The following is an 18,215-nucleotide window of genomic DNA, read 5'->3' as shown; positions in this document are numbered from 1 at the left end:
AGTCTTAAAAAAATATTGTTGGTAGTCTGGAAATTTGTTCTGAAGTCTTTTGTGAATTAGTTAAAATAAATCCAAAAAACTCAGTTTAAAGCAGGGGTCTGAACTATGCGGTCCGCCAAGCGGTATCCTGTGGCCGCAAAATGATTGTCGTCACAAGATGTCAATATAGATATTTAATGTAGTATGGCCCTTGGGCCAATGAAAATGACCACATATGGCCCTCAAGGTGGTTTGAGTTTGAGACCCTGGTCTAAAGCCATTTTCAGAAAAAGATGAAAGCCTGTAAGTGCATAAATTGAACCATTTATATCATACATATGTTAAATATGAATGACAAATGAAACTAAATACTCAGAATGAAGAAAAATCTCGGGCTGTCACATCACAAGACAATTTTGTGAAAAACACAATTGTCACTTTTATTAAAACAATGATCGATTTATTGCAACTTGAGAAAAGGAAAAAGAACTGTCTGGCAAGAAATTATGCTATATACTACTATCATTCATGATACACACTTTATGTAGTTAATGCTTTACATTGTGACATATATAGACCAATCTACACCTAAGTCTTTGTTCACAGATGGTACAGTGCTATATACAAAACGTAGATTTACTGCGGGCTACCACACAACAATGTCCACATTTGTAAATATGCCAGATAGATCACAAGAATGTGCCATGATTTTCTTCCTCACAACCTTCTAGGCATGCACTGGATCATTTGTTTCATGTTGTGACACGCCTCGACATGCTGGAACAGTTGCAAATATTAGTACAACTGCACTTTGCGTTCAAACAGTTGGACCCTACTTGTTTGCATCTTGTTTAGGTGTCTGCTCATTTCACCAAGATGGGTACAGACTTTGGTACTGGTATTTGGCTGGTCATTACCAACACCTACTCTTCCCATCAAATTTTCAGCCATAGTTTTGTGTTGACGGGATAGCAGAGTTTGATGACGTGGCATTGTTTAATATAATGGTTGTGAGCCGGCAGAATTACTTAAATTAACCCATCATCTTGTTTAGGTGGTAGCCTTTCCGATTGTGCGATTCATTGTGAAGTGTCAACACCTCATATTCTCTATCTTTATGATCTGAGTTTAAAGTATGTACCCTTCACGGATGAACTGGTCAATAGCAGCAAATGTAGGCAAAATATGTGTCCAAGCTTGCAGTTGCAGTCATTTGGCCATCACTGACATACTGGAAATCGGTCAAGAAAGACAGTTTTCCCTTTCCGGGAAATGTCTTTAAAAACTTACGGTATAAATGATTGCATGGACTCCGGGCAAGGCGACTGCCTTGCTATGTCTAATTGCTTCTTACAGTGCAAATACGTCGGTATCTAATGAGTGATTTTTATAGTATCAGCGGAGCGCAGCAGGAACTTGGTATCGGCTTCTTTTTACCACTTTGTCGATAGCTCATATCCATTTGAGTTACGCTGTACTAAGTGCCCCATGCCATCACGATGTGCTTCTCATTTACGTATGCATTTACCAGCATCTTTTCAGCCTTTAGCAAGTTAGTTCCATCTTTCGTCTTCATACCTAATACGAATAGGTGCAAGGGTACGTTTGCTATGATTGTTGTATTCCTTATCTATTATGATGTTTCTGAATGGCTTTCTTCCCTGGTATCAGGCGTGGCCGTCTTCAATGACATAGGCACATGGTAGATGTCTAATATGAAGCGCATTTTATACACAAATCTGTGTCTCTTTAGTATATGGTTGGTGAATAATCAACTTGTTGGCTACATTTCTTGACACTGTCTTACTAATTAAGTGACTGGACTACTTCTACTGAATTCACAGTACCGCTTTCACTTCAGTAGGCATGCCACCACCAAAATCTGCTATATATAATGTGGCATTGGTGTTTTGGACTTGTTCTTGTTGTGTCTGGTACATGTTTTCATTTTGGGCACCTTCTCATGTATGGATATCCAATTACTATTCATTTGGTAGTGTAGAATTGCTCCATCAGCTGCAAACATCGATAGCTCATGCGTCCCTACAGTTTCTTCTCAGTTGATTTCTTGCCTTGAAATAACACCAACAGCATGAGAGAAAAAAGGTTTCTGTCTTCGTTTTGGTCAACAATTGTGTTTCAGTGTACACTCTTATTTGCGTCCGTGTGTTTCTCCAGTTCTGTAGTTGACGTTTGTTCACTTAGGGTCCATATGTTGGTCGTCTATGATTTGATGCAGTTCAAGGCTTATACAGCTGCTAGCAGTTGTAGCGATTCAGGTGATGATCTCAGGATCTGTAATTTCTTGTTTCTGACTTGCTGCCAGAACAGCAAAAATGTCACTGCAATTTGTGCTATGTTCATGGCATCCTTGTTCACTTGTGAAGACTTCGTGCAGTATATCGTGTTATGCTAGATCCCCGAAGGACCCACTGTTTGACTCTGTAACATCTGTACGTGAACAAACAAAAATCTCCATTTTGTAACTTTTCTGGTTGCTTTTCTCAGCATTGAAGCCGCATTGTTCATAGCTTCCATGTCCAGATTGCTCTATTCAACCAACTTAATATCGGCATCGCTTGTGCTCTTTCGGTACGCTTTACTTCATATACATGTTTTGGCTTGTAGAGTTCTCCATATGGTATTTATGTTGGTACGATCAGTTTCACTCTTCTGCGACTGCATTGTGGCTAAAGTGCATTGTTATTGAATGATGCACGGTTTTCACAAAAAGCATGTATCTTTTTTGTTAGGGATGACTTTCACCTATTGAAGGTGAAGTAAAGGTTCCACTATTGGGCGAGTGACTGGAAGATGATTCTCGACCGGTACCCTTGAAAGCTGTTAGCATTGCATATCATTATTTTGCTGTATGGCACTTCACCGTATGGAATGTCTTGATAGCACTATCATAGTGTATATTTATTCACCAGGGCGCCTGCCAATCTCAGAATAATCTTCATCACCATAGTGAGCACGATACTTGAAGTTTAATTATACTGTATACATACTAGTAAAAGATAAATACATTGAGGAATTATGCTTGCTGTATACATAATGTTTGTTTAAGCAGAAGCATCCGCAACACCACACAAATACCTCGTATTTGAAGATCATGTTTATACTGTTCTATACTTCTCACGCTGTTGTTGTTAATTATATATGTGCTCTCATCACGAACATGCAATATTCATGAGTTACAACACATAATTTACATAGATGTAGAGCTAACGCATCAATTCATTGAGTCAAGTGGGCATACAATACCAGGCAAAATGCACAAATCAGATGTTTCTTGCACTGACTCGCCATAACCAGATCCGATTCCCAGACTACAAACAACCTTTTTATTGTTCGTTGGGGTTTACGTAAGAAATCTAGACTAGTAGATTGCTTACATAGCAAATTTCCCACAAGGTACTTCATTTCATGCTAACTGACTAACCGATGCATGTTCCCATGTGCTTTATACATACGTTATGCTCTGATTTAAACAAATCCGAAACGATAACTAAATAAGAGTTTAAAACACAAAATATGACCTTAATCTCCTGAATAGAGAGCAAACAAAAAAATTAAGTAGTCCAATAAAAGTATGTATTTTTTCTCTATCATAGAATATATATACATTGTCTACTAACATTTCTCTATTTGCATGCTTCAGCTAGCGTTGTTTAAAACAACTCTGTCGTCATAATCAAATCATGAAGAGAATTATATTTTGAGACTTGCCTCCTCACACCCCGGTGCAAAATAAGTAAGTAATTTGTGCAGCTGATATCATTATCTGCAACATGATAATGGTCATTATCTTCGGAATAGGAACAATATTGCAATAATTAATGCCAAAAACTTAACACAAACTTCATAACATGGCTAAAAGTCAAACAATAAAACATCTTTTGTTTAAAGACGTGTTAAATAGCAAATACTTCTATACCTTTTCATTTCGATTTGACGTTTGTAAATTGTATTGGCCTGTTCGAGCCTCTGATATGTCCAGCTTTCTTTCTCTCTGTCAATAAATGTTTTTGTTTGATCCAAAGCAGACTGCGTCGTAACCTCTGTCTTGCCCTCTACCAGATCTTGTACAGCCTTACTTAGATCATCCATTATAGATTCAAACAGGCGTTTTTGTTCGAGTTGACTTTTAGCATCCCTATTAAAAATAGAAAACAAGTATGGAAATTAAAGGTAAAATTCAAATTGTAGGTTTCGCATTTGTTGGTGGTTGAGGACTGATTTGTGCGTCACTGTACTCAGTTTGTAAATGATTGTACAGTTTCCATTCAAGGTGTTATCTTCATATGCTCGCTTTACAGTTTATCTTCTACGTTTGATGTTTTTAAAGCTAACATTTAATGCAAAGCATCTTTAATAGTTATGCTCCTATGCAAGATAAAGTCTATATAACTTTGAAAGTACCGGTACAATTAAAATCAAAATGATTTTGAGAATGCGAGTAATTTTGTTCCATATTTCTTTTTAATTAACCTCTAATTTGAAATGTGTAGGGTACCCGCCTTGCAGAGGGATCAACATTTTCATGTCAGACATTAAACTTACTATCGGTGCGTGTTTTTTTTATTTTATTCTAATTTCAGACACATTTTCCGGTGATTTCAACTTCGGTATAGGTTTTCTCAATATTAACGAATTCGATTTGTATGAGTTTGGCAAAGATATACTATGCTACGCGATGCATGAATGTATATTACGATAATTTTAACCGGTACAAACAAATATAAAAAACATTGCTACAAGGAACAATATTTTGATTCTTAGAGAAAAAAATGGTGTTTTGCATACAAGGCCATGTAGTGCACAACATCTATTTTTGCAGAGCTAATAATGATGTTGACGGTAATGAAGTAAATCTTGCAGATCTATTTCAAAATACTTTATTATGTGGAATACAAATAGTATGCTCTATTTTTCGCATTATTCATATTATTATTATTTTTAGTAGTAGTAGTAGTAGTAGTACAAACACGTTTTGCTGTATACTTGCACTACGTTCAGAAAACTCGTGTTTTTGTAATGAATCAAGTAGTGTATAATATAATTGTATTTTCTTCAAAGTTCACATTACTGTTTACTCAAATGAATTAGTGTTGTAAACCATAAACTAATTTGTTGCGAAACATATTATTTTTCATTTGTATTAAATCCGGGAATATTTTCTATATTTGTTCAACCTTGATGGCTCATAATAAGTATACTTTGCTAGTATTTACGTACATAATGAAAACCTATTTTGGGATATACGAACTTATGTAAAACATTCCGATATTATTTACTTTTGATTTGAAAATGTAATAACTAATAAAGACAACCTGATTTTCTAGAAATGATACAGTCATTTTGCATTCAGTGGTAGAAATGAGGCAGACATGATTATTTATCAGCTGGAAACGTCGACGATAAAAGGTTAATTTAATTTTGTTTTGTAAATGAGTGTCACGTCTGTATCCAAGTGTGTATTAAGACTCATTTGATTTAATGCCAACCATTATCATAAAAAAGGGCAATGAATAAAAAATATATCGCGGAAAATGAAATAATTAGTACATCATAAATTTTATATAAGATGTTACAAAAAGGGTATTTTGTTGAGTATATTTCAGCTGCATTGTTTGAATGCTTTATAAAAAATAAAATTATTTCATTATACACTATCAAAAGTATAATATTGTATTTTTTTATTTGACCATATCCAAAATGAAGTTTACTTTCTATATGATCTGAATAATTGATTTTGATTTCGTAAACAACGTGTTTATCTCAACCTGAGTATATAACATCGGGACTTCTCCATGAATTGCCAGATCTTCCTGCTGTTTGCTATATTTTATCTTTTAAGTTTAGTAATAGACTTATTATAGCTATCATTTTATTTTGTAAACATTTTTAACTTTCCAGAAGGAAACGTTCCATTAGGTAATAGTGTTTATTAGAAAATGTAAATTGAGACCTGAGTTCAGGTAATGAACTACATAATCTTTAAGATCTTAGCAGAATCAGTTGTATATTGTTCTGACCAGAAATTTGTTATGGCTGGAATTTTCTTTTCATTTAATGTAAGTGATTTTTCTCGAGAAATACAGAGTACTCATTAAAACTAACATTTTGGGAAATAGAGATGTGAATTTATAGTGAAATTTCAAATAAGGATTTAAATATTGGATTGTATTATTGTGATCCAACAAACTACTGTTGGCACATCACCATTATACGGGTCACCACAGGTACATCAAACTTCCGGCGTTGGCTTTTATTTGGATTTCCACTTAGTTTATTCAAAACTTGAATTATTAGGACTTGTACCTGCAGTTCTAGGATTATTTCGGATTTCATTCGCAATACCGTAAGTTCCTTTTCTTACATAATCGCTTTGTACTCTATGGATATAAATTATAAATTTTACCAGCATTGAATTGCGGAATTATCCCGCAAACTTGCCTCATTGGCGTTACTCTTACAGTTTAACACGACTATGGTTTTGGGCCCGAAAAATACGTTACCAAGACTCCACAAATATGTTCGCATTTAGAGATGTAAATCGATTGTAGAATTTTGGATTGTCTCCAGTTACAGCTGGTACTTTATTAAAGGTTTAGTTGATATGATCAGGATGTTCGCGTCTGTCTTTATGAATGGGTCAGCTTTCCATGCGCAATTGTCTCTCTAACGGTTGAGTATTGTTTCATCAATGACGCTGTCAAGAATTGATTTTATTTCCTTTCCACTGAAGACTCCATGTGCGCTTTTGAATAACATTATACCATTTTTGGCACTGTCAATCTTGTCGCTGGCATGTTTGCTACATTGTCATTTCATAAAATCTTTCCTTGGACTTCCAAGAATGCTTTACATGGAAGAAAATATAGAGATGTGTCATAAACCTGATATTCTACTGGTCCTTTCTTGTTTGGATCCCTAGCCTTGTCGCGTAATGTAGATAATATTGCTTGTTTCGATTTCACAGCACAGATGCATCCATATCAAACGTGGGATCAGATACATTTTCACTTGAGTCATTTTGTATACATGATATATTTGTTTTATACCTTTTTGGAGACAACCGTAATCTTCTTCCTCTAGCCAGGTTTGCAATCACCGAATCTGACAGTAGTTCTTGAGCGGCATGATTAATAATTTTACTAACCGGACTTGACAGCATTGCCGATAATGGTTATGTAACTGGAACCGTCTTTATTTGTCGAGTCACGATATGTCAGAAACCTGACATTCTACTGGTCCTTTCTTGTTTGGATCCCTGGCCTTGTCGAGTAATGTTGATAATTTTGCTTGTCTTGATCCCACAACACAGAACATAAATCAAACGGAGATCGGATACATTTTCCCTTGAGTCATTTTTTACATTATATATCTGTTTTATACCTTTTATGAGAAAACAGTGCTTCCTCTTCTCAGGTTTGCAATCACCGAATCTAACAATAATTCTTCAGCGGCTTGATTAATAATTCTACTACCCGGACCTGACATTATTGCTGATGATGGTAATATAACTAGAACTGTCTTTAGTTGTCCAGTCACGAATCGCCGTCATGTATCACGAATCTATTTTCCAACTGTCAACGGCAACATTTTTGTTGATATTGACGACTCGCCAAGCACATTGTTTATCAGTTGGTACAATTTGTTGCCCTGTGAACATATATTGGGCATTATCACCAAGGCCATGTCCGCCATATATCGCGTAAATAGATTTACTCGTGCTAACAATGCGCATCGAGTTTATACGTCAACGCACAATTTTCACTATATTGTATTATTAGGTTGATATTTAAGGTACGATTGCATAGTTTTACCACGCAGGTCTAATATATGTCCAACCTGGTGATCAAAAGTAACACGAACGTTTGTTAACCATGGATTGTTACATGAAAGATACACGGGCGTGAGAGTATTCGATATCAGATCAGCATCGGCCATAGTAGATCAGAACTCAAACAATATATAACTGTTCAAGATTTGTAACTACCCCTGATGGGGTCACATATCAGATTAACCTGAGTCGTAACAGTGATCATGACGCTATTGTAATTGGTAACTTTGGGTCCTGCATTTTTCGGATAATCTTGGTTAACATTAATCTAATAATATCTTCAGGAAAACCGACAAATGTTCGCATCGATGATTGGGCAATATCAACCGCGTACTTTGGAGATTCGCTTGTATGGTCATCCACGAGTATGCTATTTGTACAATCGCGACTGGTCACCAATATTATTCATCACCGGTTCTCTTCATTGCTTGTATCAATCTTATATGCGCCAGTGGAACGTCCAGTTTGAGCCACTGTCTGACGATACCACGAACGAATTATTTGCGGGCAATCCCCTACACGGCAGCGATCGAATAATATACCAACTCCAATAAATACGCAATGACGTCATTGCATTTGCGGTAGAAGGGACTTATCAGTAATAACAGGTGAGTAGAAAGTCATAAAAGTCCGGCTTAATAGACGAGATCGTAATCATTGGGGTAACGATATAAGTTTTTCCAAATCAATGCAGCCATTCTAGCATTAATATTAAGTCAACCCTTTACGTTTCTCAGAATTCATCATCGGTGTTGTAATATACGTCACTGATGTCTTAAGCATTCTCCAAGATTAATGTGATATGTTATTTGGGCCATGATATCGTTGATGAGCATATGTTGAAATTCGACGTGGTTTCATAAATGACTTATGTTTCGTCCTTGCCCACACCAATTGACACACTCAGTTTTACCAGTCAATTCACAAGTTAATCCACTGGAACACCTTTGAGCTCTTTGGTTGTTATGACATTATTGGTAGTTTTTGGTTGTGTCACGTTTACGTCTTGCTTGCATGCACGACCAATGAGACTGCATCAATGTTTGTGTGGTTTCTCTTCTAATGGGAAAAATAATCTTCTGCATAATGTATTACTCGTTGTTGCACTCACTCAGACCCATAGATTGTTTGAAATAACGTTCTGTATGTTTTGCTAAAAGTATCCCACTAAGCCTTGTCGCGTCGCTCGCCATAATCTGCTATGTTGTCTGACATTTGATATGTTACGATATTATTTTGAGGTCCACCAGTCAAATCAATAGTGAGAAGAATATATGTTTTTTGGTGGCCTTCGCAAACACATCCAGAAACTCATCCCACGAGTACCTGTAAGCACATCAAGACCAATTCATTTGGCAATGCCATGAATTGAACATTTTGAGAATGTTATGATGTGGTTGATCATCAGCCGAAGGTGCAAATATATACAACCGATCCCATGCCAGCTTTCATGAAATCATATTCAGAAACAGTTGAGGGTTTCCTGGTCCAGCAATGCAAACAACTAGCAAGGTAACTGAATTATGAAAACAGGAATTGATTCTGTCACCGTCCTTGACTGTATGGGCTGCATGTGACGAGAAATCAATTAGGTCAACATTCATTGGTAGAACTAAATCTTCCTGACTACGCCTCTTTTTATCGCTTGTGAGAATGTATTCACTTGATCAAGATGTCGAGTCTCTTATTGAGCTTTATTGCATCATATGAAATACAGATTTGGCATCATTATTGTGCCAACCGAAAATAAATCATGAGCAGATTGTAATATACATAGCCGAAGAAACGTTAGGCGAAATTTACATAATATCTATTGTAGACGACATTTTTGAACGAAGCTTTCCCTATGTAACCCTCTATAAACGATTACAACCATCAGTGTATTATTTACAATAGGAAACTGATTTGTGGCTTAAAGAACATTTTTGGCAAAAGTCTATAATAAATCTCTGCTAATATTTGATTGCATTCACATTCTAGATTTTGGTCTACTCCTAATATTGGAAACCCTACTTAATGTTCGTTTTTGCTAGTTATGTTTGCAAAGTTTTGAAAAGTCTTCATTTCACATTATTTAATTTGAGACAGTGACATAGGTTTATGAATGAAATAATCACATTGGTCAACCTTCATTGACAGATGTAGACAATATACCTTACAGGAATAATGAAATGGACTTCAGTACATTTGTCAATAAATCATGGAAGCATATAGCAAAGAGAAGAAAGACAATGATCGCATATACTATATGACCGGCATACCGATAGTATTTTAATGCTGACACGGACCAGTTCATCCGGTATTATTACAATGTTCAAATATTATTACGTTCTGTATCACAGACTTATAAATAATATTTATCATTAAACAGCACTTACAATAACAGTTGCTTTTTCAAAATGTGTCGATAGTTTTTTGTTACGTTTGGTTAGTTGAGAATGGATTTGTGAAAATTAAAAGTCTAATTTGTTGGTTTTCCATATAGTGGCAAACTCTTGTAATTGCTATTGTTGAACAAAGTAATTGTACCAGTTCTCGGGATAATATTTGAAATTTGAGTATCAGCGATCCCTATTAATGGTTAAGGAAGTATCGCCTCAGAACAAAGGAAAACAAACTGGATAGCCTAGTCTCACCAAGTGGATGATATATGAAATGCTATTTAGTCCTGATTTCCCTTTGGTACCTTTATCTCTTTCAGAATGCACTCCTTTAAATTCAGTTTTTTTTTCTTCTTCTAAACAACAGAAAGCATTAAAGGCTTTAACATACTCACTGTGGCTACTACATGTGTCGGTATCGGAACATAATATATAATTATAATTTTCACTAACTTCAATGAATAAGAGTAACAACTAAAGATATTGAGAGAGAGAGAGAGAGAGAGAGAGAGAGAGAGAGAGAGAGAGAGAAGAGAGAGAGAAAAGAGAGAGAGAGAAGAGAGACGAGAGAGAGAGAGAGACAGAGAGAGAGTAAGAGATGAAGGTATAATTCGAGTAGCAATGGATATTGTTTAATGCTAAGATAGCGATATTGGTCGAAATTCACGGCATAGGTTAGGTCCCTGCATCAGATGAATGATAATTCCGTATCTGTCTGATTCTATAGGTAACACTGTTTGTAGTTACTAAATGATGCAGTCTTACACAATGAGTGTGATTCGGGAATAACTAATCCAGTTATATCTGGTGCGTCAGAGTCAATTAAAGACTATAAATATGCACTTCTTCCCAATAGGAATTTGGTTTCGTGTAGCAATTGTACGCTCATACTCGTCCAGCGACTAAGATGTGATGACCTTCATGTACTTGCCTTCCACGTTTCTCCAGTTTTTTTGTGGCTGGGGTGAAGGTTTCTTTACAACTTTATAAATGGCAGCTAGACGAGTTCTAACCGAAACTCGTTGCACGCCTGTCATTTTCATTGGAACATGTAAAACTCCCTGACATATTTCACTTAATAGGTTATTACATCTTTATTATATGTATTACATATGTATGCACCTTTATACGTTTATTTAGTTGTTAATGGTCTAGTGTGGTGTACCCCATACATAATAACAAGAATATGTATATATATATGGGTGTGTGTGTGTAATGTTCCTCAAGATTTTATCAACCAGAAACTCTTTAATCTTTCTGATTCTTTATGGTTACATTCATATGATGATTATTGTATTGTTACAAAAATATAAGCATACTTTTACTTGTCATTTCTTAGATGCAAATCTACAGGATATATATGTATACTGTTAAAGTTCACATGTCTAGCAAGTAAATTCTTGAGCACTTTGAACCTGCACATTCGGAATCGTTTCTTCATTTTCATTTGAGAATGAGATTTAGAAGAGATGTGCACATCATGTCAAGTAGCAAGGAAAACCATAAAAGGGAAACAAGGTGATATATCTGCTTTATTTCGTCAATTTTACATTGAGTTTTCTTCCCTAGTGAGTAAGATCTTTTACACACTTTTCGTTTGTGCCTTCTGTCTTATTTCATCTAAAAAACAAAGAGGCAGGTAGACAGTCATATATCGATTAATTAACGTGCGGTAATGACTGTTGTTAAGTGATACCTATGTAATATGACCCCCTTTTGTGCTCTCGTTATGTCCAGTTTCTCAAATGTTTTACTGCAATATTGTATACAAAGTATGATCCTAAGGTGAGACTTAATTAATTGAATCGATTCAAAAACCATAATTTATTTTATTTGAGAAACATAAATCAGAGTTTGTGTGTACATATAGCTAAACGTTAACTTCGGATTTCCTAACATGTGAACTCTCGTGGTTTTCGTCCTCTGTGTCAATAAGTTCCTCCATCCTTTACTTTTATGGAGGTGGAGGATGGAGAGTTATCATGGCAGAGTTTATTTATATGCTAGTCACGTTTACTTGCCGAAACTTGGGGCAAGAAATCTATTTTTTCCTATAACAAATTATGCTTGGCCGGCTGCATTATGTTGGTAAATATGATCATGATTGAATGCCGCATTCTTCGATCCCCAAGTCAGTAAATAAATTGTGCTTTACCACTGCATATGTGTTTCCTAACATCACGTTATGCTAGTTTCGGTTGTCATTCAACTACTTTGGTATAATAACCAAATAATTTAAAGCAGATAGAATTACTTTTGACTGGTGTCTTTCCCGATAAAAGCCTGAAAACACTTGTTACAGTCTAAGTGTCATCGCAACATTATCATTTTAATATCTGAAGTAATAGAACATGAATAGCATTGATTTATATAATGAAGATATCCAATCAAAATGTAATATTCACAATGGTAAATGTAAGTAACAGAATGTGTTTTTGTGTATTAAAATAGCATATTGTCAAGTAACATGCGTCTATACCTTCTCATATCAACGTGAATTGCGTAAATCTTCTTGGCCTGTTCCAATGGCTTATACGTCGGGTTCTCTCTTCCTTTCTCAATAGATTTACTTTTTATTTCCAAGGCAGACCATTTCTTGCGTTTTTTTCCTTTCTCAAGATCTTGGACATCCAACAAAAGGTCATTCAATATAGACTCTATGAGGTGCTTTTCTTCAGCATTAGTTCGCGCATCTCTATGTAAGAGAAAAGCACTACGGAAACTTTAGCATCTTTCAAAGTATTCATAAAATTACTTTCACTTGCCTGATGTTCTACAAGATTGTAAAAATGCTGAATGTAATTTATTTAGAGTTAGTTTTCGTGATTAATAATGCTTTATAATAATAATAAAAATACTACTACTACTAATAATAATAATAATAATAATAATAGTAATAAGAGTAATAACAACAACACAAAAACATGAACAAAAGCCATGATTTATCAAGGGTGGTATAATTAGCTAACACCTACTATACAAGATGGTCCTACACTTAAAACAAATATAAATACAAATAAGTACAGAATTTATAAGGTTTACATCTACTGCGTAAAAAGGATAATAAATATAACAAAAACTAATACAATCTTTGAATCGTTAACATACTGTTCTTTTATAAATTAATAACAGCTACCAAGTGTAATTAATATGTGGTCAGCGGATTTAAACCTGAACGGTAGGTGGTTGTTTAGTGTCATGTTACAAACTGTACAATACCTTTGTATCGGCGTCAGCGAACAATTCTACAAAATCCTTTGTCCGAACTTATGATATATATATAAATCAATTTTTTCACATTGTGTACTCATTGTGTAACTGTTCCCTACAGACACAAACACCATATGATAGAAGCTAAGAATATTTGTTCCTAAAAATGATGTGATTCATAATTGGCGGTATGAAAACTAAGAGCTTTGAAAAGAGCTGATGTAGGTGTTAAAATCCTTCTGATATCTAAGATCATTTGGGCTAATATTTTTGTACCCTGCATAGTAATTGTATTTAACAAGACTTAAGTGGTTCTCCAAAACTCTATAACAGTAGTTACGATGTGCAGCAATAACTGTGACGTAGACCATTTGAATCAAATGATCCGACTTAAAACTCCGAACTCTTTTTATAAGTCCTGTTTACCAACTTTTCCAACTCACACCTATTAATATTATATTTATTAAAAGTGAAAACCGTCGTAATAACGGTTTCGTAACATACATACATATCATTTGTGAAGTGCAAATCATGATAGGAAAGTGTATACCCGTATGCCTGTTCCCCATTCTCTATTAGCACAGCATTTAAACATTCGCTATCATGACATAATATCAGATTAACAAATTTTATAAATTTAAATATGGAAAAAAGGATTAAACCTATGTTGAGTTCATTAGAAGAATAAGTACTAGACAGATGGGACTGTAACGAGACAAATGGTTTCCCAGCAATAGCTTAACTTTTATATAAGAGAGTTTTAAAACATTGTTAAAATGGCCCTCACTGGATATAGGCAAAGCTGCCTTTAAATTTTGGAGTGGAAAGGCCACAACTGTTATAAGAAGCAAAATGGTTTCTCTACGTATAACCTGAGATTGTTATCATAAAATCGTTGTAGACAGTTTGAATTTAAAACAATATAGATATGCTATTCTGTGTTATTTAAAGGACGGTGGTCAAGGTCAGAAATACTGCAACAATTTAAAGATCAATTGCAAAATAAACAAAAGTCTGCTCAAATAAATTCTGATCGGTGTTTGTGGATCGGAGTATCTGACCAGTAAAATCGGGGTCTTACATAAGAGAAATATAAAATACTATTCACCACAAGTAATGGTTAGGAAACATATTATCATTTCACATAATATTCATATATTTTTATTGTCGGGAAGCAGTGGTAATATTTCCTTCTTTGGTCTGGAACTAGGACTAATATAGCATATTACTGTGCTGTCTTTTCTAAACATGTATTTGTAACGTTCCGGGCCACATATTTTTAAACTTACCTATGATAGATAGTTTATTAACTATCGATCATAAATGAATCTGCCAAATATTATGTGAAATAATTAAGAGTTTAACGTTGTTTTTTCTGAGTTTATCGTAGTATAAACTGTCAGTTGCCGACTCACACGGCAAATAACGCCCGAAAGGCGTTATGTAAGCTGTGTGAGTCGACAACTGACAGTTTATACCACGATAAGCTCAGAAAAAACAACGTTAAACTCTTATAATTGAAATTTCAGTTATTCGTTATGTTATTTTTGCTTGCATCATTAAAAGGTAGATATCTTAATTGAGCGTAGTAATACATGTTTGGGGTTTTTCTGTTACGTAGCTATTTATGCAGTTGGGATTGTCCTGCTTGATCGTAATAAGGTCATCATAATACCAGTCCTTCAACCAATGAAAGCCCATGTAAGGAATTATAACAATGCTGCCTCGATTTGTATATTTTACCTTAATGGACATGTGTATTCAAAGTGAGAACCCAATATTTAAATTCACGATGTCATGGCTGTAAGAATGTATGCGTTCGTAGACTGACTAAATGTGATTTGGCAGATTCATCACTGTTCTGACACGTGAGTGATCTAATTTCGCCATTAAAAACCTATTTTCGTGTTTATACACAAGATAGACTAATACATGTATGTGTATGAGGTTAGGTTATATAAAGTCTGTGGTCAGTTTTTGTTAGTTCAGACATATACATACCAACACATATCTAATATAATTGAGTATTTATTTTATCCCTTTAGTTATTCCATGATTTGTTTAGTGACATTTGTTCGTCACTTGATCCCTCTCATCAAATGTGTGACATCGGTGTTGAAAATAGACAGACACGCTAAAGGACGGGTGCAGACAGAGGCGAATGCTGATATAGAATGCCGCTTGTGGAAGAAGCTATGACTTTTTAACTCGGGGGTTCAAAACAGCAAGACACTTTAATTTGTTGAATTTTGTGTTTATTGTTTACACACTTTTATAAGTATAGTGTAACAATAATTACAATACAGCAATATCACTAAAAAAATGAGAAATTGTATGACACATTCATGTATTTACTGCTATAATATTTGTTCTTGTGTCTAACTATTTGTTATGCATTTTCTTTATTGGTCTATAATTATTCATTGGAAATTGCCATATAATAAAAACCAGGAGTTGTACATGATGTTTTGTAAATTATTATTCTAGCCTGGATAGTTGAGATGAGGCACTTAACTTGAAAATCATGTATTTCCTGAACTTGTATGCACTTACTCGTTTTAGTTGGAACTAAACTGGAAGGTGCAGTTATTGAAATGACAGGTGGATTGTGTAATGAAACCTGTCATATAGTTCATTGTATTATGTGACAGTGCTTGTATGGGATTTTAAGCAGATTCAGTAACAGTTACTTGATTTGTACTGCTTGGGTTTGTAGTGGTCATTTTAACATTTTTAATTAGTACCGCTTGCGTTTGTAGGGGTCATTTGAATATTTACAGTTGCATGAGATAGCACTGCTGAAGAGTCCTGAGCAGACAAGGCTACATTTGAAAATACATTAGAAGGAATGTTGCTCATTTGTCGTTTATGTTGAGTGCTGGGCCTTGTGTATGATTTCAATGATAGTTCATTGGAGTGGTCAGACAAAGACATAATGTGCCTAGCAGGATGGTTGGCTTCTGTCATTGCATTCAAAGCTGTGGAAGGAAGAGAGTAAGCAGTATATCTTGCAGATATATGGGCATGTTTGCATATGTCAGGCATAAAACTGCTAAATTGTCTCTTTCCAACACATCTTGTTGTGTACCATATTTGAAACAATTTGGGATTTTCAAAAGCATTTCTATCAGTGTGACAGAACAGTGATTCAGCTTTTGGATTAATGCGTGGGAGGTAGTATTTTACTGACCTGACTGGGCAGTTTTGACCGCCAGTTGCATACATTCTCTTGTCAGAATTTACCACCTTAGCATTTAAGTCTCCCTGATGATCTTTTTGCATAGTTTGATTGGTCAGAATGTTATATACAGCCCCTGTTTCATCACACCTGATTTCAAGACTGTTGGGTGTTAATGACTGAAATTTTAATCCACGAGTAACATAGTGGATGGACAGATATAACCAAATCCTGTATCTGAGTGTGATAGGGTTATCTTGCATCAGGTACTTATTGATTTCATACATGTCTGATGGAGAAATAATGGGTTTGTGTTGAGTTGATTTTGATAATCCATTCTTTGTGTTAAACTTTAATTTTCCATTTAACATGTCATTTGTTTTTCTAAACTCAGGGTCTGTAACAATATTGATTGGAAGACCACATTCAACCTGCATAAAGCGATTAATAGCAGCAGGGACATTTTTTAATGTGTTTTTATGGTAATCCTCAGCTTAGGCTTCAGGGAGCATCCTCTTTCTTGTTGCGGTGACCTTCGGGGCAGCTTCGGCATAAAATATGGCTAACATTTAGGCCAAATGTGAAGACTCAGCTGACTTCAGATCACTCTCACTATTCTTCACTTTACACCATTCTGAAATTCATGTTTTTCAGCTTGGTAATATTTAATTTGTAACATTTGAAATATTTAGATCATTGTGAAGAAATCATTCATGCATATTTTCTTTTCATAATTTGTATTTGCTATCATATAACAGATTTGTTACATTTTTAGGCCGTCACAGGTATTACGTGAAAGATAAAGTACACCTTATTCACTGCAGAGCATGTTAAGTCTCATTTTTATAAAAATGGCATGAATGATTTATAATTATTTTTTGTTCTTTCTTTTTGCATGAAAATTAACAACATATTGCCATTTCATAAAATATAATTTAAGAAAATAATAAATAAGAGCAAATTAAGTATCAAGCAATGTCACTTTAAGCTTACCTTTGATGAACAGTCCAATATACTAGTCATTATTATTATTATTATTATTATTATTATTATTATTATTATTATTATTATTATGATTATTAACTGAATGAATAAATCTACCTGCGAAAGTGTTGCAGCCCCACTGAGTGTTTTTCTTCGTAGACTTTGAGTACCGCTGTTCAGATATCTTTAATAGATCTTCCTCTTTAAGTGATTTGAAGCGTTTTGGTTTGTGGTCATCCTTGTGATAAAATGGGATCGGGACTGGTGTTGGTTCAGTTCAAACTAAATGGTAACTCAGTTTGTGATACTTCCACTTCAAAAGGATCGTCAAATATGGATGGGTCAAATTTTTAATATCGTCCTGCATATAATCTATATGATAAGGCAACGTTAGCGAAAAATCTCCAAATTCTGACATATCAGTTTCAGCGTTGGTTAACTATAAATACCGTATACCGGTGACCTTGACCTAGCGCACTTCAAACATTTTTCCGTATTTTTCACAAATTTCGCCAAAGAAAGAATGATATTATTCATAAAAGATGAGAAATATTGGTTGCTTTAGTTTTCAAGATTGAATTTATTCAATTATTGTTTGTTTAAATTGTAAGAATGCTCTTTTCCCTTATTG

The 18,215-nt window shown here is 34.8% G+C and overlaps 1 protein-coding gene across 1 annotated transcript in view; it reads right to left on the bottom strand.

Annotated features, from left to right (window-relative positions):
* LOC149797565 (uncharacterized) overlaps nucleotides 1-18,215 on the bottom strand; it is a 116,416-nt gene that overhangs the window by 39,200 nt on the left and 59,001 nt on the right. The window contains exon 7 of the mRNA XM_089960776.1: nucleotides 12,692-12,907. Coding sequence (XP_089816902.1) covers nucleotides 12,692-12,907 — 216 coding nt within the window. The remainder of the gene's footprint in view (nucleotides 1-12,691; nucleotides 12,908-18,215) is intronic.

This window comes from Sinohyriopsis cumingii, chromosome 6, assembly GCF_028554795.1.
Source record: "Sinohyriopsis cumingii isolate HCF-2022 chromosome 6, ASM2855479v2, whole genome shotgun sequence".
Lineage (NCBI taxonomy): Eukaryota > Metazoa > Mollusca > Bivalvia > Unionida > Unionidae > Sinohyriopsis > Sinohyriopsis cumingii.
The sequence above is the reverse complement of the archived record's forward strand: the minus strand, read 5'-3'. Positions and strand labels throughout refer to the sequence as shown.